At 35.8% G+C, this 24,823-nt stretch overlaps 1 protein-coding gene across 1 annotated transcript in view; it reads left to right on the top strand.

Annotated features, from left to right (window-relative positions):
* The window catches only part of DCK (deoxycytidine kinase), a 32,517-nt gene extending 7,711 nt beyond the window's left edge, over positions 1–24,806 (top strand). The window contains exons 3-7 of the mRNA XM_004383324.2: positions 16,419–16,612; positions 17,601–17,748; positions 20,554–20,669; positions 21,406–21,496; positions 23,440–24,806. Coding sequence (XP_004383381.1) covers positions 16,419–16,612; positions 17,601–17,748; positions 20,554–20,669; positions 21,406–21,496; positions 23,440–23,466 — 576 coding nt within the window. The 3' untranslated portion in view covers positions 23,467–24,806. The remainder of the gene's footprint in view (positions 1–16,418; positions 16,613–17,600; positions 17,749–20,553; positions 20,670–21,405; positions 21,497–23,439) is intronic.
* The last annotated feature ends 17 nt before the right edge of the window (positions 24,807–24,823 follow it).

Genomic DNA, 24,823 nt, shown 5'->3' with positions numbered 1-24,823 from the left:
TTCTTTCCTTCAACATTTTAAATTTACATATAATATACCTCTAGAAAAGTATATGTAGAGTTTGAAGAATAATTTTAAAGTGAACATTTTTATAACTATCATCCAGGTCAAGAAATAGAATATTACCAGCATTCCAGAAGTCCCCTGTTTGTCCTCTGATCACAGAATCTCCTTCCCTAGGGTAATTATTCCTCTAAGGTTAATCAGTCACACAACTCCTGTGATAATAATTTTCCTGCTTTTTAAAAATAATTTTACCACACACGTGCATATCCCTAAGCAATAAAATTAGTTTTGTCTATTTTTGTATGTAATATTAATGAAAACATACTATTTGCATTCTTATTCCTCTTCTTTCACTTAGTGTATGAAATTTATCCACATTGTATGCAGCTATTGCTTGCTCATTTTCATTGCCATGTAGTATTCCATTGTATTCATATATCACTGTCCATTTTATACTTTTGACTGATTTTTTGAGTGGTTCCCAGTTGTTTGCTGTTATAAACAATACTGCTATGAATCATAGTACACATGTGCAAGAGTTTCTCTAGGAATAGGAAGTAAAATTACTGGTTTTTGTGGTATGCATATAATGCTTAACTGTTTTACCAGGTACAGTCCCCACAGTGTACTCAAACTGTCATTGGCCCATTTAGTATTGTCTTTCTAATTTTTGCCATTCTGCTAGGTGTTTAATGTCTTTTATGCTTCTAATTTGTATTTCTCTGTTGTGAATGAGATTGCACTCCTTTTCATATGTTTATTGGCTGTTTAGATGTCTTTTGTGAAGTGCCTGTTAAGGCTCTTTTGCGCATTTTCCTTTGGGTTATTTTTTTCCCCCTGGATTTTTGAAGCCTTTTCCTGAAGTGTCCTATCCATGTTTGCTTACCTTTTAAAATGAGAGACCTATTCTAAAAATTCCTCTCTTTCCTCTCATTTCTGGGGTCAACTGTCAATGCAGTTATTTTCAGGTGTTAAGTAGAAAGGAACATGATTAAACCAATGTCAGAAATACATTCTTTTGCTGGGAGAGTGTTTGACTAGATCAGACGAGGTGACCTCAATTTAAGGTCCATTATAACTTTAGTTCATAGGCTCGTCTTATTAAATATGGATAACTGGTTTGTTGGTACATTAAATGTCTCTTCCTCTTAGAATACCTCACATTAACTAAGGGCACAGAAGCTCATACATAAAAATCAAAATGCCAGAAATTTTAATACTAGAAATGTAATCATCATATTCACTGAATACTGACCAATCCATTCTTCCTGTGTAGTCTCATAATTCTTAACCAGTGGAAGGAAACACATTAAGAATCTCAAGTGTTTGAGGTGCTTTTTTAAATAACAAAAAGTCCCCTGGGGCCAAAATGTTGATGTAGATTGAGTCTGCTCACTCCGGCAATGTGATTGCTGAGAACATCGCTCTTACTTAAGATCCTGGTGAAGAGCCAGGTGGTATCCGGTGGAAAACCAGCACTGTGAGTTTAAAGAGCCTGCAATGGCTGCCATCTAGGAGCTCCACTAAGTCCAGGTACTGATCATCGATGTGTTATCTCCAATCTTTGATCACAATGAGGGGTTGATTTAGAAAATAATATTTGGAATCATTATTCCCTGACCCTGAGCATGGAGAAATATGACCCAGCTGGGCTGGGCCCTCACAGACTCACAAAGACACATCAGCTGGGCCCTGAGATAGACAATAGATGGGACAATCTCAGAAATTATCGTAAGGAAGTTTTCACAAAAGGGCAATCAAACAGAACACAAAAGACTTTCCACTCTTATCTTTTTCTATTAGCATTTAGTGAATAGAAATTTGTTGGACCAGTGAAGACCCTCCTGACTGTCATTACTGGAACCTGTACCAATGATTGTTAAGAAATACAATTCAAAATGTAGGATCACAAGTTTCTAGCCAATCTGAAAAGGCTAAGCTTTCAATGGTTTTTCCCATTTGTAATGTTAATATACACTGATGGCTCTGTAACTGCTCTTTGGACTCAGGCAGATATGGCTGTGGCAGCATGCTTGTCTGTTTTCCCATTCTTGCCTATTGTGTAATGTTCTCTGGACTTGGGCAGACGGAGCTCTAGCAGCATGGTTGTCCGCTTCCGACTTCTGCCTTTTGAATATATGCCAAATAAAACTTTCTTTTTGCTTTACTAAAAAAAAAAAAAAAAAGGTCTCCTGGGGTTTCATTTGCATGGAATGCCTCCTAGTTAAAAATCACTGCACTAGTGAATCACTGTTAGCATTGGAGTGTATTGAACTCTTTAGTTATGTTGGAGAGAAGTTGAAAAATATTGCTCCTCAATATACATAGGAAGATACTTTATAATTAGAGTTTAGAATTACAACCAAGAGGAATTAGTTAGATAATCTTAATGAGTGATATCATCAGACTATGACACTTTAATGCATCTGTCCCTGTTTTAAGACTTTATGGCTTCATATATCTGATACTCCAAATTTGTGGACTGGTACATTTTCTTCCCAGATATTAGAGTCAGAATGCCAGACTGACCTGTCTTTATAGCTACCATGCAGATGCTCTTTTAGTTACTATTAATATATTATTTTATTAGAGAGAATTCGGTGCAATTCAATTATGTCTCCATGAGATCACAATATGGTGACCTTCATTGGGTTTTGGTGTATATTCTAAGAGGGTAGCTTTAATTTTTGTGTGTCGATCGAGGACTACTATCTTGTTAGTTATCTGTACTTCTTTTAGGTGGAATTTCAGACAGTGTAGGGTATTATTTGGAGGATAAGGTTATGGAGTGTGAGGGTGGTGGTGAGTGGGTGGGTTCCCTGTGTCTTTGGAGAGTTTTTCCTTTTTTTTTTCCTAGCCCTTCACTTAACTTAAATGAGATTTTCTTCCTTCATCCTGAATCTCTTCTTCCTCAAATCTGTCCCTGATCTGTATCTTGGGGGTGATATTATGAATCACCCAATGTCCAAATCTCTTTCTTAAAATACGGTCAACGATGAGAAGTGAACTCTTTCAGACTCAACTCTGGCAAGGCCCAGTCCTGCTTCGAGTGTGCCCCATTTGATCAGACTCCTTGGCAGTTGCTGCAGAATTGGAAGAGTGGAGCTATTGGTACCTCTGGCCTCTTCCCCTACTCAGTAACTAAATTTTGTACCTGTATGCTTACCCTTTTTTTTCTTTTTTTTAAAGCTCTTTGTTTAACCTGCCACCTAGTGGCTGAAAATATTAGCTACCATCAGTTTTGGCAAAATATCAATGGGCAAAATTTATGTAACGGTCTCCCCTCCCATCCTCTTCCCCCCTCCTTTAAAACATATCACCCAGATAATTATCCATCTTTGTATTGAAGGTTTATTTTAAATAAGAATGTGCTTTATTTGTTAATTTTTGATATTGTTTAGACCCAAAGCTTTAATTACTTCCTTTAAGCACATTTTTGAGATATACAGAATGTTAGAGAGATATCTCTGTTCTGCCGTTTTCTTTTTTTCCTCACTGGGCTCAGTTCTTTTGGGGGAATCTTTGTTATTAATTGTAAAGTTTTATTTTACTTTTATCCAACACTTCTTCCCACTAAGAAGCAACTGAAAATTAAGTAATTTTGAGAAAGAAGGGGTAGAATATAGCTGTCTGCAAAACAACAGCATATTCTCTGACTTTTGAAAAGTCATTCTTGAAAATTAAGGAATGCTTGATAAAGTGTTTCCATTTGTACCTTCTGAAATCACCTGATTGCGTTTGTTTGTCTATTTATGCTTATCTTATTTGGTAGACTCTGATCTTCTTTGATTGAACTTATTAATTCACCTCCTTTACAGTGTTTACAAAAGTTAGACAAGAATTAAAAGAAATCATTTTATGTATATTTGATGTTTCTATTTTTTACTTAACTCAGCAATAATCTATACTTTCTGTTAAATAATGAAGTGATTTATGGATATGAATTATAGAAAAGAGAAATAAAATTATCCATAATCCCATCCGTTTTATGTAGTTGAGATAATCATTTACATTATCCAGTTTGGGGTGGATAGATAAATAATTGTTTTTAATATTTTAAAAGTAATATGTGTCTACTGTTGGCATTTAAGAAAATATAGATAACCTAAAGAGGAAAGTAAAACTTACCTATAACCTTATCTCACAGAAATAACTACAGATCATGTTTGGTATAACATATATAATTTTGTACTTAAATTGTCTTTTCCCCCCATAGTATTTATGTCAAAGGCAATTAAAAATGCCTTTCAAAACAATATGTCATTAAAAAGTTATTGTAAACAATTTTTAAAAGCAACATACTGTGAGCATGTACCATGATTTATTTAATACAAATGACCAGTAATAGTGGAATGATAATCTCCTATTTTAATAGTACTGTGATAAACATTTTGTGTTTAAATATGTATTTTTGTTTCTTTCTTTAAGATAAATTCCCAAAATTGCAATTACTGGGTCAAAACATACAGATCTTTTTATGAATACTGCTAAATTGCCTTATAGAAATGTTCTACCAATGTTTACTTCATGTAGTTTAACTCTGAGACATTTACATTTTTTATTTGGGTACTTTTTAGAGGGGAAAAACTAATAATTAACACTCAGTTTTGTAAAGATGATACATAATATTTTTTGCCAGGTTTCTGATATGTATTTTATTCCTAACGCTTATAATTGCATACAAGAAAAACAGCTTGTAGTCTCAAATCTTTCATTGCATAGGATTAAAAGAAAACATTTTGTATGGACTTTTAGATTATCTGGAAGAACTAGAAAATGATACCCTGGCTTACTGTCAATTTTCTAGTTTGGTACATTGTTAGTCGAAGAGATAAAAACTAACAGTTGACCTGTAAAATTTTAAAAATATGACTAATTTGAGTTGAGTCCAGTGTTCTTTAGCATCAAATGAAGTGTTTTCATCTTCTACTTCATTATTGAATTACTGTAGCATCAGATGAATTTCAAATTTCTGCCCGCTATGGGGTCACTATGAGTTGGAATCGACTTGACGGTAATGGGTTTTTCTGGTATATAACAAGGAGCCTTGATGGCGCAGTGGTTAAACACTTGGCTGCTAACTGGAAGGTCAGCAGTCTGAACCCACCAGCTGCTCCGCAGGAGAAAAGACCTTATGATCTGCTCTTGTAAAGATTACAACCTAGGAAACTCTAAGGGGCAATTCTACTCTGCTCTACACAGTTGCTATGAGTCAGAATCAACTCCACAGCACACAACAACAACATCTATATAACAAGCCCATTTAATTTTACATGTGTACAGAGGACTCCCTGAGACTATTTACTCTAAGATACTCTGTAAACCTTGAACCGAAACTATCTCCTGAGATCACCTTTTAGGGAAATAACAGAGTGGAACACAAAATAAAGGATGTTACCTGTAAGTACAGTTCTCTACTAAAAAGCCATCTATATTAGACCAAAAGGTCAACATTTATTCTTAAGCAAAGATGAGAAGGTAAGGGGGCAGGGAAACTAGATTACTGGAAATGGAACAACTAAAACACAAAGAATGTCGACACATTGTGAAAAATGTAACTACTGTCAGTGAACAATTTGTATAGAAATTGTCAAATGGGAACCTAATTTACTGTGTAAACTTTCACCAAAAACACAATAAAATATTATTTAAAAAAATTAACGTGTGGCTTAGTTTGTTACCTCAGTATTATTTACAGTGCATAGCAAATTGATGATGTGTTTTTCAGATGAACCAAGTTCACTTAGAGATTTCATTAAATGTATCTGATAGGTAGATTGTAGGTAATACTTGGTATAATAAACTCTAAAATCTCCTTGATTCAAAACAGTAAACATTTATTTCTCAGAGAATAGTTCAGTATGGTATTTGGTGGATAGCATACCATGCAAGCCCCTTTCAATTGGTGGCTCATCCAATCTCTAGAGCAGTGTTTCAAACTTTAGTGTGCATTAGAACACCTGAAGACTTGTTAAACACGGATTTGGGCCCTACCCCCAGAGTTCGTGGATCAGTAGTTCTAAAATTTGCATTTCTAGCAAGTTCCCAGGTGATGATACTGCTGCTCTTACCAGTTGCCCTTGAGGATTCTGACTCATAGCGACCCTATAGGACAGAGTAGAACTGCCCCTTAGGGTTTCCAAGGAGCACCTGGTGTATTTGAATTACTGACTTTTGTTTAGCAGCCATAGCTCTTAACCACTACGCCACCGGGTTTCCACTGCTGCTGTTAGGGGGACCATACTTTGAAAACCCCTCTTGCCTTAGAGCTGAATCGCACTGTTCTAGGGCAACTAACAACAACAATAGCTCCTTTCTGAGACTGCTACTGGCTCTTTGGAATTTGGAGAGAGAGAATAATAAGAAGTGAGAGTAACTGGTAGATAAAGAATCATCACATTTGAGAGAATTTTAATAGGCCAAGCCTGGAAATGGTATACATTGCTTCTGTCCTCCTGTTGTTTAGAACTGAGTCACATGGCTATAATTAACTGCAAGGGAGACAGAAATACAGTCTAGCTGTGTGTCCAGGAAGAAAAGCAACTGGGTTTTGGGGAACACATAGCAATGTATGCTACATATACGTTTCTATATAGAAACAACCTTAAATTTATCTTGTTAATGTAATTTAAACTCAGAAGTGCTGTGTTTAATTAATTTCTGTGGAAATTGTTGAAGTTATTTTAAAGTTAATCCTTGTGTTGGACATAGGTATTTGTGAAGTAAAGATAGACTTAAATAGTGTTAAAAATAAATCAAACTCAAAGAAATTGAAACATAAGGTTTATTCTGAGCAGTTATTGTGTATTCATATAGGGAGACCATTCTGATTCCAGAAAAAAGCAAAATGATCCAATGTAAGCTAGTTACAATGAAGCTTATCAAAAGGAGGGAGAAGAATAGAAGATCAAACATTGGCTAATCTTAATGTGATTGATTGAATCCTGCCTTCCCCCTTTACTGAGATCAACTGATAGGTTACTTCTGGCCTGGCTATTAATAGTTTGGTCTCCACTCACCTGCAGCCATGAGACTTATTGAGATTTAAATTAGGAGCTAATGGTTTGTTGACTATTCTTTTCTAGCAGGATAAGACATTTATACTTCTGTAGAGCAGTTTCTGGCAGGCTTTTGCATTTTGGGTCAGGCTTTTTATGGTTAATATTTGGTTTCTTGGGTAAGAGAAACCTTAAAAGCCCAGACAATGATAATAAAACCAAAAATTGTTCGTTTTGTGATTTGTTTTCTTTTTTAATGAACTCAAATGTATTGTCTTTATTGAATTTGCATTTATATTGTCATTGTTGAGTTTCCCATGCCTAAGATAAAATTATTAAGATATTCAGAGCACTAGTTAATCGTCCACATAGTATCAGAGTACCTCCCTTCAGTAAATCAAATGTAAGCTCTTTTATAAAACATTTTCTTCTTTCAGGATGCTGAATAAGTGGAAGCTCATTATGTAATTAAATTAATAAAAGCTGTTTAATAAACTCTAAAAAATAAATTTATTTAAACAATTTGGTAAAGCAACTAACTACAGACTTACTCAGTTTAATTATCTCAGAGTATCTTCTAAACGGATTTACTTTGACTATTAGCCTCTTGTCATTTTCTGCATTTTGAGGTAGAGGGGTAGATTGGAAAGAAGATTTCCCTAACTGTGTACTTGGTGATATATAATTTAAATTCTTTGCCTCAGAGTGCCATGTGTTTCCATAATTTTTCAAGTTCTTAACTGAAACTTTGAAACCAGTCATATTATTTACACTTCTGGATTTTTTTTCCAAGGAAAAACCATCTACTTTGAGCATGAACTTCCAGGAAGTGTTCAGGGGTATTGATTTGGACTAGGATTGAGAAAAGGATTTAAGCAATCATATTTTATTCCTTGAAAGTTAGTATGCAAGATCAAGGACGTTATACATCTTTACATGGACCTTTATTTGGCTCTGAAATAACAGAAAAGGGCTGATGAAGTATCCCTATGAAAACAGCTACCTGTCCTTCTGTTGTCTGAGGATATAGAATCTTTGACCTTGCAATCCAGATGGTAGATACTGACTTTTTTTTTTCTTTTCCCTAAAGACAGTGATGTTCAAGATAATATGATGTTAGGGCAGAGCTTGACCTTGGTTTTCTGACAGGCTAGGAAATGTCATTCCTAGTCCCCAGAGGGAACACTGTACTTGTCTCCTGGGATAGTTTACCTTCTGCTTGAGTAAAGGGAAGTACTCACTCCCCTTGAACTACTCAAAGAATGAGTAAAGAGGAGTTGTTTTTGGCTAAAACAACTGCAGCTGAATTAGGAATAATGAGGTATGTGTTCCTATAAATGGAGACATTAGGTTTATGGACTTTATTCGAGCATGTTTAGATCCTTTCACAGGAATCAAATCGACTACACCTGTGGAAAGAAACAATGGAGAAGCTCAGTATCATCAGTCAGAACAAGGCTGGGGGCTGACTGCAGAACAGACCTGAATTGCTCATATACAAGTTCAAGTTGAAGCTGAAGAAAATTAGAGCAAGTCCACGGGAGCCAAAATATGACCTTGAGTGTATCCCACCTGCATTTAGAGACCATCTCAAGAATAGATTTGACACACTGAACACTAATGACTAAAGACCAGATGAGTTGTGGGATAACATCAAGGACATCATACAGTAATAAAGCAAAAGGTTGTTAAAAAGACTGGAAAGAAAGAAAAGACCAAAATGGACGACAGAAGAGACTCTGAAACTTGCTCTTGAATGTAGAGTAGCTGAAGGAAATGGAAGAAATGATGAAGTAAAGAGCTGAACAGAAGATTTCAAAGGGTGGCTTGAGAAGGCAAAGTAAAGTATTATAACGAAATATGCAAAGACCTGGAGTTAGAATACTGAAGGGAAGAACATGCTGGACGTTTCTCAAGCTGAAAGAACTGAAGAAAAAATTCAAGCCTCGAGTGGCTACATTATTACTGAAGGACTCTATGAGGAAAATATTGAATGACACAGTAAGCATCAAAAGAAGATGGAAGGAATACACAGAGTCACTGTACCAAAAAGAATTGGTTGACCTTCGGCCATTTCAGGAGGTAGCATATGATCAAGAACCGATAGTACTGAAGGAAGAAGTCCAACCCGCACTGAAGGCATTGGCGAAAAACAAGGCTGTAGGAACTGATGGGAATACCAATGGAGATGTTTCCACAACCAGTGCAGCACTGGAGGTGCTCACTCGTCTGTGTCAAGAAATTTAGAAGACAGCTTCCTGGCCAACTAACTGGAAGACATCCGTATTTGTGCCATGCCAAAGAAAGGTGATCCAACAGAAGGTGGAAATTATTGAACGATATCATTAATATCACAAGTAAAATTTTGCTGAAGATTGTTCAAAAGTGGTTGCACAGGGAACTGCCAGAAGTTCAAGCCAGATTCAGAAGAGGATGTGAAACAAAGGATATCATTGCTGATGTCAGATGGATCTTCGCTGAAAGCAGAGAATACAAGAAAGATGTTTACCCGTGTTTTATTGACTATGCAAAGGCATTCAACTATGTGGATCATAACAAATCGTGGATAACACTGTGAAGAATGGGAATTCTGGAACACCTGATTGTACTCATGAGGAACCTGTGCATAGACCAAGAGGCAGTCGTTTGAACAGAACAAGGGGATACTGCCTGGTTTAAAGTCAGGAAAGGTGTGCCGCAGGGTTGTATTCTTTCACCATACTTGTTCAGTCTGTATGCTGAGCAAATAATCCAAGAAGCTGGACTATATAAAGAACACAGCATCAGGATTAGAGGAAGACTCATTAACAACCTGCCTTATGCAGATGACACAACCTTGCTTGCTGAAAGTGAAGAGGACTTGAAGCACTTACTGATAAAGATCAAAGACTATAACTTTCAGTATGGATTGCACCTCAACATAAAGAAAACAAAAGTCCTTGCAACTGGACCAATAAGCCATGTGATAAACAGAGAAAAGATTGATGTTGTGAAGGATTTCATTTTACTTAGATCCACAATCAACGCCCATGGAAGCAGCAGTCAAGAAATCAAACGATGTATTGTAATGGGCAAATCTGCTACAAAAGACCTCTTTCAAGTGCTAAAAAGCAAAGATGTCGCTTTGAGGACTAAGGTGTGTATGATCCAAGTTACGGTATTTTCAGTAGCCTCATATGCATGCAGAAGCTGGATAATGAATAAGGAAGACTTGAAGAAGAATTGATCTATTTGAATTATGGTATTGGCAAAGAATATTGAATATCACGGACTGCCAGAAGAACGAACAATTCTGTCTTGGAAGAAGTACAGCCAGAATGCTCCTGAAAAGCAAGGATGCCAAGACTTTGTCTCACATACTTTGGACGTGTTACTAGGAGGGACCAGTCCCTGGAGATAGACATCACCCTTGGTAAAGTAGAGGGTCAGTGAAAAAAGAGGAAGACCCTCAGTGAGAATGTTTGACACAGTAGGTGCAAAAATGGGCTCAAACATAACAATGAGTGTGAGGATGGCATAGGACTGGGCTGTGTTTTGTTCTGTTGTGCATAGGGTCAATATGAGCCAAAACTGACTCAATAGCACCTAACAACAAAAACAACAGATCCTTTCTGAGTCCCTAGGTGGCGCAAATCGTTACTCATTCGACTACTAGCTGAAAGGTTGGCAGTTTGAATCCATCCAGAGGTACCTTGGAAGACAGATCTGGTATTCTGCTTCTGAAAGGTCACAGCCTTGAAATCTGGATGGAGCAGTTCTGCTCTGCATGTATGGAATTGCCATGAGTCAGAATCAGTTCGATGGCAACCAAGAACTAAAGCAATAAATCCTTTCTGGGATTATTGCTGGGTCTTTGGAATTTGGAGCGAGAAAGTATTTAGTGAGAGTGAATGTTCTATTCCAAGGTATGTGGGTATGTTCTTCTTAAAGATAAAATCGAAATTTCTTTTTTTTATTCCTATAATGGGACTTGTTTAAAAAGGGCAACATATGCCTAATAAGAATACAGGTGAAATTTAGTTATAGCATATGCTATTGCAATAAAATTTTACTCTATATTGAGAACATTGGTTGTTGTTGTCATCAAGTTAATTACGACTCATGGAAATTCCACATGTGCAGAGTAGGACTGCAGTTTTCAAGGCGGTGATCTTTCGGAAGCAGATCACCAGGCCTGTCTTTCAAGGTGCCTCTGGGTGGGTTTGAACCACCAACCTTTGGGCTAGTAGCCGAGCACTTAACTGTTTGTGCCACGCAGGGACTCCTTTGAGAGCATTTTTAAGCTCTAATTATACTATGGATTATACCTCAACGTAAAACAAAAATCCTCACAACTGGACCAATAAGCAACATCATGATACACGGAGAAAAGATTGAAGTTGTCAAGGATTTCATTTTACTTGGACCCACAATCAACACCCATGGAAGTAGCAGTCAGGAAATCAAAAGACACATTGCATTGGGCAAGTCTCCTGCTGCAAGAGACCTCTTTAAAGTGTTGAAAAGCAAAGATGTCACCTTGAGGACTAAGGTGTGCCTGATCCAAGCCATGGTATTTTCAGTTGCATCATATGTATGTGAAAGCTGGACAATGAATAAGGAAGACCAAAGAATTGACACCTTTGAATTGTGGTGTTAGGGAAGAATATTGAATATACCCATGGACTGCCAAAAGAACGAACAGGTCTGTCTTGAAGAAATAAAACCAGAATGCTCCTTAGAAGCAAGGATGGCAACACTACGTCTTACATACTTTGGATGTGTTGTTAGGAGGGGTCAGTCCCTGGAGAAGGACATCATGCTTGGGAAAGTACAGGGTCAGCGAAAAAAAGGAAGACCCTTGAGATGAATTGACACAGTGGCGGCAACAGTGGGCTCAAGCATAACAATGATTGTGAGGATGGCGCAGGACTGGGCAGTGTTTAGTTCTGTTGTACATAGGGTCGCTATGAACCGGAACCGACTCAACAGCACCGAACAACAACAACAAAAACAACAATTATGCTACTGTTTAGCCATGTGATCTTAGCAAGCACCTTTACTCTAAGCTTTGCTTTCCTTATCAGTAAAATGGGAATGATAATAGGATAAATCAAACTGTTGTGAGAATTAAATAATGAAATTAAAATATTAGAAAGACTATAAAAAGGTAAGAATTGTATATTAAGTAGGATTGCCAGTTAAACTGCATGCAATATTTGGGACATACGTATACTAAAAAATAATTCATTTTTATCTGAAATTGAAATTTAACTGCAGATCCTGGGCTTTGTTTGTTTTTAATCTGGCAACTGTTAGTATTAAAGCTATTCTAATATATTCTATCACAGTGCAATCAATTATAATTTAAAAAGAAAAGAAAATCTGTCCCATAGAAGAAGAAATTTCAGTGGCCCCTTTGTACTCATCCCGTTACCTTAACTTTGGAAACCTAAAATGGAATGGCTAAATTTGCTAATTTCGGCCTATGCTAGTGAAGATGTAAAGGATGGGTCTCAGATGCTCAAGATTGTCTCTTTTATATATTTTATACATTCATTAAGAATACCAAGCTTCTCTTTTTAAAAAAGAAAAAAAATCCATGTATTAAATCCCAAACATAAATTACTTTATTCAGGCTATGTAAAAATCTAACGAAACAAGAAATGGGCTATCTAGAATATTTAGTAGAGGCTGTGATTGGACAGAGACTAGCAAATAGAAAATTTCCTAGGTATCTTAGTTTTTAAGTGAAAGGAATACAGGAAGGGCGACTTAAGGTAACCTTGCCTATTTAAATACTCAACAAATTGCACTTTGTCAAGAGTAGGTGCTACGTTAGAAATCTGAACAAAGCAGTGGAATTCGTTAATAGTAAACTTTTGTGGTAGGAGTAATATTAGTAAAATTTTGTAAGAACAATAAATAATATTGGTGTTTCCAGAGATAGGAGAAAGTAGTGTAGAAGAAATTTAACATTTATAATTATAGAAAACTATTCATACATATCTGTTTTAAAAGCTTGAGCTATTTTAAAAGGCATAAAGTAATCCCATTTAGAGTTTGAGCTAATAGTTTTCAACATAAGAATTTTATCTGCTTTTTTAGATCATGATCAATTCTATCCAGTATTTGACCTGCAGTATGATCAGTGTTACATGAAAATGTGTGCTTGCCTTCCTTCAAAAGTCTAGAGTGGTACTCTGAGTACAGTTACATTTATCAACATGAATTTATTTAATATTTTTGAGAACTTGTGTAAGCTATGAATGTTTACTGATAATGGAATAAAAGTATACTTTAACATTTTAAGTTTGCAGTGCAATGAATTACTTAATGTGACCTTTCTAGCCAAGCATGGTCTTGTGACTCACACAAAATGATTGAGTGGGACTATCCTAGTAAGGTGCATGGAACCCCTGTTGGGGGTGGGACCTTGAAAATAAGTTGTGTGGAAACCTAATGAGGGGTGTCAGTTTTGCCATCCTACTAGGCTTAAAAGAGAGCCAGTCCCACAGCAGAAAAGGGGACCTCACTACCATCAAGAAAGAAGAGCCATGAGTGGAGCACATCCTTTGGACCCAGGGTCCCTGCACTGAGAACCTTGTAGACCCAGGAGACAGAGGTGTAACACTGGTGACAGCGTGAGACAGCAAGAAGCAATGGCTGAGAAATGGTTGTAGCAGAACCAGGAGACCGGCGCAAGACAGCGCAGTAGGCTTCCCAGCCCACAGAGCAAGGCAGCTACAGTGGGCATGCCAACTCTTGGAGTGAGAGAGCTGAGCGCCTTTGGGCTGGGGCTTGCTGGTTGAGTGAGGTGCCTCCGGGTGCTTATCTGTGCAGCTAGAGAGCTTTGTAACACTTGTCCAAGCAGGGCAGAGGCCAGGACAAGGGGCCAAAAGAGAAGCCTGCCTGCAGGCACAACCTAGAAGCTGTCTTGACTGAAGAACTGTATCCTGAGTCGTTCATGATCTGAATTGTAACCTGTTACATCCCTAATCCCCCCACGTGTCTGTCAGTTTGTCGTACTGTGGGGGCTTGTGTGTTGCTGTGATGCTGGAAGCTATGTCACCGGTATTCAAATACCAGCAGGGTCACCCATGGCAGACAGGTTTCAGCTGAGCTTCTAGACTAAGACAGACTAGGAAGAAGGACCCGGCGGTCTACTTCTGAAAAGAATTGGCCAGTGAAAACTTTATGAATAGCAGTGGAACATTATCTGATATAGTACTGGAAGATGAGTCCTCTTAAGGATATTATTCTGAAAATAGATTTTTCCTTTTGGACTCCTGAAGGATCTCAGGGACCTCTGGTGGTTTCTTTATCACACTTTGGGAGCCCTTGTCCTAGAAAATATATTACTTCATCTATAGAAAATAAAAACTTAAAATGACTCTAGAACATAACAATCCTTTAAAAAAATAACATCTAAAAAATCAATAATTTTTTTAGCATATCCAGTCTGTGTTCAGATTTCCTCATTGTCTCATTCTTTTTTAAACAATTTGTTCAAATCAAGGATTAAACAAGGCCCACTTATTATATTTGGCTGATTTATCTTTTAAGTTTTAATCATTGGTTCTCTCTTCTTTTTTTTTCTCTGCAATTTTATTTGTTGAAGAAATGGTTCATTGTCCTGTACATTTTCTCTCATTTTGGATTAGGCTAAGTGCATTTGGCTGAGTGTGATTTAACATGTTTCTCCATTCTCTGTATTTCTCGTAAATTTGTAGTTAAATCTAAGGCTTGATTAGATTTAGCTTTGTTTTTTTTTTGGGGGGGGGGCAGGATTTCCTAGGTGATGCTTTTATTCCTTTTGCATTATATTAGGAAAAATATAATGTCTTTTTTTTTCTTTTATTGTTGTTAGCTACATTTGAGTAGGCCCCTGACTCCTGGTGACCCCCATGCACAAAGGTACCTGCGCATGAGGTGCACTGACCGGGAATCAAATCCTGGTCTCCCAATGGAAGGCGAGAATTTTACCACTGAACCACCCCTCTACCCCTTCCTCTTTTAGTGATGTTAATCAGTCAGTTCAGATGTTGTCAGCCTAATCCATCCATTATAAAGTTCCCTATCAACTTTCCTCTAATGATTTTAGCAACTATTGTTAATATTGAATGTCAATGCTATGTTTCATTAGGTGTTGCAAAAGCTGATAATGTACTTCTTAAACTTTCTGAATTTATTAGCTGGAATTCTTTTCCTCATCAACTACTTCATTACCCTGAAATAGCATTCATACAGAATGGGCCAGGATAAAATGCTTAATTTTTTTTTTCTCTCTTTACAAATTTACAGAATAACTAATCGATGTTCTAGAAATCTCCAAAGATGATTAAAGTGTTTTGTTTTTCTTAAATCTTAATATTATGAATGCATGGATTTTGCATTACAGTCTTTGTTTTTGATGTTCAAATAGTCTCATCTTTGACCAGTGGAAGCCCCTTCATTTTGGCTCCTTTGCCCTTGACACAACCCCAGTAGTCTTTGATAGCTTCCTTGTTTTCTGGAATAAGATATGCCAGGTGACCTTTACATTCCTTCCTCAGACCTGGTATCAGCTATGGAACTCTATTTGCCTTCACTGGAAATGGTACTTGGAGATCAGATAGATATGTTAGAGATGGTAGATGTGTTCATTGCTACTGAGTTGTTATTGTTTAAAGGCCTTTTTGGTGGACAGAGCTGGGAAAACTATGTATTATAGAAAAAAAAAATTTATGAGTTCTTTATGCTATTTCCAATTCAGATGTAAGATTACACAGTTTTTACTTGATTTTTTTGTGTCTTTTTTAACACTGGAACTATAGGTTTTAACAATATGATTATTGAATTGCAAAATATTGGGGGGAATCTATTTTGTTAGAAGATTTGGGGTCATAAATTCAAATGCCTTAGGGCCAGGCAGCTAACATATCAATGAATTAGGCTTGTTGTGAGATTCAACAAGGAATGGTGGGGGCTGATAAACTGGAGAGCATATGTCCCACCTAATGGGGGCGTGTGTGACTTGGCTGCAGCTTTTTGCCAAGAGGAAATGCAGGTACAGTATTGCTTGATATTCTAATTTCTAAAAGAAGGTATAAATCTAGGTATTTTACATGAAATTATTTAGCTTTTAAATATTGACAACTAGTTCAAAGTTTTTAAAAGTCTCATTAATGCCAAGCAAATAATTTCTTCCATGGGCTATCAGTTTGTGACCTCTTCTGAGAAAGATCTGAGAAATTGGTAGTTTGTACCAGCTTTTCAGCATCTTCCAGACCTCAGACAACCTGAAAGATACAGTGGGAAAGAGTACAGTGAAGCTGACTTAATCATCCTAGTTTTGCTGATCATGATGCATTTATTATCTGCCTTCTTTTTCAATCTTTTTTTTCTTTTTAATCATTAACTTTGCATTTAACATTTCTTTCATATTCAAAATAGGAACTGACAACGTCTCAGAAAAGCGGTGGCAATGTTCTTCAGATGATGTACGAGAAGCCTGAACGATGGTCTTTTACCTTCCAGTCATATGCCTGCCTCAGTCGAATACGAGCTCAACTTGCCTCTCTCAATGGCAGACTCAAAGATGCCGAGAAACCTGTATTATTTTTTGAGCGATCTGTGTATAGTGACAGGTATTTGTAAATGGCCTGTACTTGTCTCTTTGAAGTCTTTTGACTAAGAACTAGACATTTTTCTTTTCCTGGAAATCAAATTAATATGAGAGTCTGAGTGGGGAATTTGAGATGGAAAATGATAATCTATACTGGAAGTTCTAGTGTTTATAATACCTAGGTTTCCTGGGTACTGTCGGGAATATGGTAGTTATTCAAATTTGCAGTATTTTTTTTTTTTAATCTCCATCCCTTTTAAAAGTCTTGTCTGCTCTGGAGATGGTGAGTCAGTCTATATTCTAGACTTACATGGTGCAAGATCAGAAATCTCTGGGGACCTTAGAACTGCCCTACTTATATAAGGATTTTGTTGACCTCCAAAGTTAGCTCAGAGTAGTGGTTCTCAAGTGTTTTAGTCTTAGGACCTGTTTATACACTTAATAATTATTGATGAGCCCAAAGAGCTTTGGGTACAATTGACATTTACATTATTAGAAATTAAGATTGAGAGATTTTAAAAATATTTATTAATTTAAAATTAGCAATAATAAACCCATTATCTATTAACATAAATAATATACTTGTGATTAAAAAAAAAACTGTATTTTCCAAAACAGCACAAAAAATTAGGAGTTATTTTATATTTTTATAAATTTTTAAAAAATCTAACTTAATACAAAAACTGTATTCTCATACCTGCTTCTATATTGAGCCTGCTGTGATATGTTGTTTTTGTTGAAGTATATGAAGAATATCTGGCCTCTAACATACCCCCTGCAAGGGTCTCGGGGAATTCCAGTGGCCCTCAAACCACGTTTGGAGAACCTACTGGCCAAGAACATATTTCCTGTAGTTGGGGAAACTGTTTTCTTTTTTTTCTGTCCAAAGGACTTTCTGGCACAGGTTTAGGAGAATGTTCTATTCCATTTTCTCTTTTGGATCCAGTTTCTTTTTTTTTCTTAATACTTTCTTGAAAAGAATTTAAGTGTTGATGTGGACTCCCTTTCAGGTATATTTTTGCATCTAATTTGTATGAATCTGACTGCATGAATGAAACAGAGTGGACAATTTATCAAGACTGGCATGACTGGATGAATAACCAGTTTGGCCAAAGCCTTGAACTAGATGGAATCATTTATCTTCGAGCCACTCCAGAGGTGAGACCCAATAAAGATTTGTTTGTTCCATTACAACTTTAAAGAATACTTAGAAGTCTTTTCAGTAGAATGCAGTAAAGGCAATTTAGTTTAACTCCACTGCCTACCCTCCAGCTCCCCACATCTAAGTTAGAAACTTCTATGTAGATAGAAGCAGTCTACTTTCTCAGCAAACTGGAAGTTCAGGTTTGGCAATCACTCTTTTAGGTCTTTTTCTCTTGTTTCTCAATTCTATTTTATTTTTCTTCATTATTTCTTCCTAACTTTTGCTGGCTATCTCATCTGTCACAGGTAGAGTAAGGAACTTGCTCAAGCAAGTCCTAGAATATAGGCTTCGTGAAGTGGGACTTGGAGTATTTTAATTATTGTTGAATTTTTAGCTCCCAGAATAGGGCATGGACATATAATAAGAACTCAGTAAATATTTGCTGAATGAATGGTAAAGTTGATGGAGGTCTATTTCAAGAAATCTTTTATGGTTGTTTGTGGCTTGGAATGAGTAGGTAGTGGTAGCTGTAGCTAAGAAGGCACTTAGAGGACCTTACCCATTTTCAGTTAACAGAGCTCACTTGAAAATGTGCCTTTTATGATTGGTCGTAACATAGCTATTCTTGTTTACATATGAAATTACATAATGAATCCGGGAAGATCAAGTGAATGCCTTTCATAAAATTAATCTAAATAATAAGAACTTAACACTTAATAAGAAAATTACCAGTTTTAGTGCCTGCATTCGTATTGTTTTTTCTGGGTATTCCTATTTCTTCCCTAAGTGACAAAGTAGACTCTGATGAATGTAGATATCATGACTTCTAGCCTGAAAGTAGTTATAATAATGTGAATCTTTAGAAGCTGAATTTTAAAGGTAATTAGCTCTCTAATTCCAGTAGATGATTTGTTCCTCTTCTAACATCAATTAAGCCAGAATCAACAATAATTTCTTTTGAAATTCATTATTTTTTTGGAAGAATTTTTTAAATTATAATAATAATAAGGGCAGGTATTATTATTATTATTTTATGAAAAAAGAACATAAGGAAAACTAAATAACCCCATTCTACCAGAAACATTTGTAGTCAATATCTTAAAGCTTAACCCAAAACTTTATTTTATTTCATCAATAATATTTGTAATATCTTTTGATTAGAAGGCCTTTTAATTACTAAAAAGAGAAGATTTTTAAATTGACTTTGAAACACTGTTTATATGCTGCCATAGTCTCATTATGTACATCCTTTAGATTGGGAGTTCTTACTTCTTGGGATACATGGATGAGCTTCTGAGGATCTATGAATCCCCGTAAACTATGTAAAATTTTGCATGTGTATTTTCAGGGAGAAAAGATCTAGGGCCTCAGTGTCCAATGTGGCTATTTAAATTAATTAAAATTAAATATAATTTTAAGATTCAGTTTCTTAAGTCACCATACTCTAGCAGTATTTCAAGTACTCAGAAGCCACATGTAGCCAGTGACTACCTCATTGGCTAGTGGAAGTATAGGGAGGGCATTTCTGTCATTGCAGAAAATTCTGTTGGTCTGTGCTCGTCCAGAGCTTTCTTCACTTTAAGAACCACTGCCTTTATATGGGACATAAAGTGATACTTGTGAGGAGTGTGCTTCTTAGTTTAAGTAGATACATGAGACTAAATGGGCAGCTCCTGTCCGGAGGTGAGATGAGAAGGCAGAGAGGGTCAGGAGCTGGTTGAATGGACACAGGAAATCCCAGGTGGAAAGGAGGAGTATGCTGTTACAGTATACGGAGAGCAACTAAGGTCACATAGCAGTGTGTATATAAATTTTTGTTTGAGAAACTGAAAAAAAACAACTGCCTTTAATGGTTTTACATTATCTAAACAGACATTTTGTAGTTAAATTTAGTTAACCACAAAGTAGGATTACTTTGATAGATTGGTATACCTTTTAGCTGCCCTCTCAAAAAGTTAAATAAACATTTAATGATTTTTTTTTTCCTTTTTACCAAACTTATATTATGAAGTATATTTCATCTATAGATGCCAAAATTTATAGAATTTGTTTTTGACTTATTTTTGTAAGTAATGCTTAGTATAGAGGCACCAAATGTCTATGAAAAGTACAAGAAGGGAAAATGAACTACTTTATAGAGGAATTAAATAAAAATTTTGGGCTAGCATAACTAAAAATACACCAAAACCAAAAACCAATTGCTGTTGAGTCGATTCTAACTCATGGTGACCCCATGTGTGTCAGAGTAGAACTGTACTCCATGTGGTTTTCAATGGCTAATTTTTCAGAAGTAGATCACCAGACCTGTCTTCCAAGGTACCACTGAGTGAACTTGAGCCTCCAACCTTTTGGTACCATCCAAGGACCCCAAAAAACACTAGGGAAGAAATTTTTTAAATTTATTGGCAGCAGAGAAGAATAGGAAACCCTGGTGGCATGGTGGTTAAGAGCAACAGCTGGTAACCAAAAGGTTGACAGTTTGAATCCACCAGGTGCTTCCTGGAAATCCCATGGGGCAGTTCTACTCTGTCCTGTAGGGTCACTATGAGTCTGAATCCACTCGATGGCAACAAGTTTGGTTTTTGGAAACCCTGGTGGCGTAGTGGTTGAGAGTTTGGATGCTAACCAAAAGGTCGGCAGCTGGAATCCACCAGGTGCTCCTTGGAAACCCTATGAGGCAGTTCTACTCTGTCCTGTAGGGTCACTATGAGTCGGAATTGACTCGGCAGCAATGGATTTTGTTTAGACAAGAGTAGTTCCTCCCTTCCTTTTTTTTTTTTTTTTTTTTTTCCTCTTATTGCCTTATTGCTTGCTTTTAGAAATGCTTGAATAGAATATATTTACGGGGAAGAAATGAAGAACAAGGCATTCCTCTTGAATATTTAGAGAAGCTTCATTATAAGCACGAAAACTGGCTACTGCATAGAACACTGAAGTAAGACTTAACTTATTTTTATTTACTATTCACTTTTCATTCCTTTATTGAATTTTAATCTAAGATTTGGAAGATATAAATAGAAACGTGAAATTTTTCATTTTCAGTCATTTTACTTATTGGTATTGTAATATCTTCCAGAATTAGGTGTGCGTTTTCATTCTTTTGATTGCAATGAGATTCTGTTTCCTTAAAGTTCTTATAACTTGTATCCCATAGTAGTATTGTCAGCAGAAAGTAGAAAATATACCTGTGTACATTATTTAGGTGCTATGTTTTAGATGTATTTTAAGATAATATATTTTAAATTTGTTTCTTATAACATGACGGGAAGTAGTATAGCATTGTTAATAGCATGCACTTTGTCATTACCAGGTTTTGGTTCAAATCCAATCTCACTTATTAGTATCTGAGTTTGGACAGTCACAGAGCCTCAGAGTGAACTTCTGAGGCTTAGTTGTCTCATCTTTAAGATACAAAATATTACTTTATGGTATGTTTTTTGAGGAAAATCACATGTCACAATTCCCAGTTTTCATCTGAGATTTTTTTAGCTACACGTAGTAAATCCAGGTGAGAAAGAAGAGGCTGCTAGATGAAATTCTTGCAGGATAACTAGTATAAAATGATTGGCAACATTTTGATTTCCAATGATGACGTTAGAATGAGTTTTTAGTGTTTCTCTCTTATTTATCACTTTTCTGATTATTGTGTTCATCTCTCTCTTTTTAAACAGAACCAACTTTGATTATTTACAGGAGGTACCTATCTTAACCCTGGATGTTAATGAAGACTTTAAAGACAAACATGAAAGTCTGGTTGAAAAGGTAGATTTAGGCAAAGACTATAAGCTAATACTTATTTTGTCTTGTCTAAAAAAAATGTGCTATCTTGTGAAAAAAGTTTTCTAACAGAAGAGCTTACAAAAAGTTATAGTAAGAGACAGTTAAGAGCTTTAGAGGGCTTTTAGACTATTTAGATTCTAATCTTGACTTCAAATTCTAGCACTGTGGCCTTAGCTAAATTAAGGAGCTTCTCTATCGTTTAGTTCCTCTATCTATAAAATAAGGATAATCACAATAACAAATGTTCTTTTTCACCCCCTTCTCTGTTTTAACCCTTTTTCTTTCCCTCTTCCTCATACCAACAATCTTTAGATATTTTAATGATAAACTACTTGTGCAGTTAAATTTATCTTTTTAAACTAAATTCAATATGGAGGATATCAAAGTCAGAAGATATAGATCTCATCCATTTTTACCTTAGCTGAAGTAATGAGATTAAGGGACTTTTAGTTTTGAGTTTCACTTGGGGCCATTGCCTAATCATTAGTCATTGTTTTAATCAACATTAATCTGTCCCCCAGATAATTGGGAGTTGACGATATACTTCTATTAAGTGAGTTGTACCCATATTGACTGGGAGAGAATCTGTTGATTTAACACTTGAGAGAAATTAATAATGGGGATTGTATAGCAAATATTCCTATACCCTTGCTAATTAACAATCTAAGATCGAAAGAAGAAGCCATAATTCTTTTTGTTTAGTTATGAGAAAAAATTGAGATTTCATTTCTTCTGTCACAAAATGTCTGCTGCTTGCTATAATAGATACTTGCCATTCATAAGGGATATATCTCAAGAATTTCGAAAGTCTCAACATTTATAGGTAACTGTATAGTATAGTGTATATAGGGCAATGATGGCTCAGTGGTAGAATTCTTGCTTTCCATGTGGGAGACCCAGGTTTGAGTGCCAGCCAATGCACCTCAAGCACAGCCACTGCTTGTCTGTTAGTGGAGGCTTGCATGTTGCTGTGATGCTGAACAGGTTTCAGTGGAGCTTCCAGACTAAGACAAGGAAGGAAGGCCTGTCGATCTACTTCTGAAAATGAGCCAGTGAAAACCTTATGGATTGCAATAGTCCAATTACGTTATACATTGGGTCGCTAATGGCAGCTAACAACAGCTATAGTATGTAGTTATTTCTCCCATGATAGAGTAAAGCATTGCTGAAAAATTTAAGTGACCTCTTCATGATGTTAAAAATATAAGATAGAATTTAGTTGTGATAATATTAAAATAAATTAAATCAGCCATTGCAGTACTAACAGCCAAACATCAATTTAATTGATTCTGTAAAATCACTTTTTCATCTAACACTTCTGTGTTTTGACTAAGAATCATCATTTCATATTATTATTTAATTTTATGTTCATAAAGCTCTCAGTTGGCTTTCTCTTTTAGGGTATTTCCTACACAGCAATATTTTTGTCTCTTCAGGAGAATTACTTTATATTTTAGAATATGTAGAGAACAGTCTTGTTGCACTGTGGTGTTGGTCAGATGACTCAGTTTATTCACTACTTACGTGTCTTCTTCCCACACACTAGCTTAAGAAAAATTGCATATGTATTACATCTGGATCTTCAGGGTGCTTAAACCATTACAGTTATTAATGTTATTACCATTAAACCTCCGAATGTTCAGTGGTCTATGGTATTTAAATTAAGAGATTGTAAAATTAGTGTTGCTGGTGTTGTAGAACTTTTTCAATCTTACGTGTAAATTTAATAGCTCCTATAATGACATTTTAGGTCATTTGTTTTTTAGTACTGCAGTATTTACCAATATTTCTTTTCAAAGTAAAGTAAAATGCTATGGCATTGCGATGGAGTTACCTATACAGTAACTTTTGTATACTTTTAAATGAAGGTGATATTAGATATTTTGAATTAGTCAAGGAATTAATACTTTTTTTCCTTTTCTCAGGTGAAAGAATTTTTGAGCACTTTGTGATCTTGCTGAAGACTACAGGCAGCCGAATGTTTCCAGACACTTCAGTTTTGTATATCTTTGTAGTTCCATATTCATACACATCTCTAGAAAACCCAAGTTTTTAACCATTTTTACTGCAAGAAAAACATGTTTTTTTTTTTTTAAGATGAATCCTTTGCAAAAGTTTACAACTTGTTACTTAACTGGAAACTTAAATGTTACATAGCAAAAGGTAGCATGTTCTGTGTAAATCAGTGTACTATTAAAAGTTGAAAAGTAAAACTTAGGAACTCTCTAGACTAAGAATTCTGAAGTTTAAAATGTTTTTGATCAAGTGCCTCCCTTCCAACCTAGTTTATCTTGAAGATAAGGCTAGATTTAATAGTTAATCACTTTGTTGATTTTTATTGATGTGTCTATGACACATTTATAAAGCAGCAGGTTAGGCTTTGTTCCCACTTTGGTAGTGATATAATCTATCTTATAAGTCATTTAATCTTTTCTCTGCCTTTGTTTCTTCATCTGCAGTATGGATGAGACTTCTTTCATCCTTTTGCATGGAATTCTGGGGATTAAAGAGGAAATGCTTCTATACTTAAAAGATAACTGAAAGTTGTTACTTGAGCATAAAGATTCCAATTACATGGAGCTTAAAATAGCTCCCCGCTTTATCCCTTCTCAGATTATTCTTCTAGGATGGAAAAATAATTATTATAGTTGAAAAAAATTTTTTTAAAAAAAAAAAACTATGGTTGTCCTTAAGTCATTTGAGTTGGAAGTACAGTTTTCCCTAAATTTCTTTCCAAAAAGGTAATGTTAGTGGAACATAATGAGAGATTAGTTTTTCCATTTTATTCTCTATTGTTCCTGCACTAGGATTGAGTGGTCTTTCTTTACCTTAAACTTGGTGATGTGTTAAAAGCGAAACTCTGAAACCGAAGTAGATTATTTTAGCAGTTTGGTCTGTTTAGTCCCAATTCTTACTTCCTACTGCATCTTGCTTTCCCTACTGTCTGAATTAATTAGGCAGCCTGCTATTTTAAAGATTAAATAAAAGCCACACATTTCTACTTTGAGATCACTGTGGTCACTCTTCATGTCATAGTTTGCTTTGCTTCTTTTTGGGGTTTTGCCTTAAGTATTTTCTGCTAATTTAAGGGAAATTACTGATAAAAATTATCTTGCTTTATATGTTACATATCCTAAAAGTATCATTTTTGTTGAGTTAGGAAATATATATAAAGGAAAGACAGGGTAGAAACTTTTCCATCAATAAGTAATACCAAACTGGAGGACATTATGCTGAGTGAAATAAGTCAATCACAAAAGGACAAATATTGTATGAGACCTCTATTGTAAAAACCAATGAAAAAGTTCA

Source organism: Trichechus manatus, unplaced genomic scaffold (assembly GCF_000243295.1).
Source record: "Trichechus manatus latirostris isolate Lorelei unplaced genomic scaffold, TriManLat1.0 scaffold00108, whole genome shotgun sequence".
Taxonomy (NCBI): Eukaryota; Metazoa; Chordata; class Mammalia; order Sirenia; family Trichechidae; genus Trichechus; species Trichechus manatus.
This window is presented reverse-complemented; position numbering and strand designations above follow the sequence as displayed.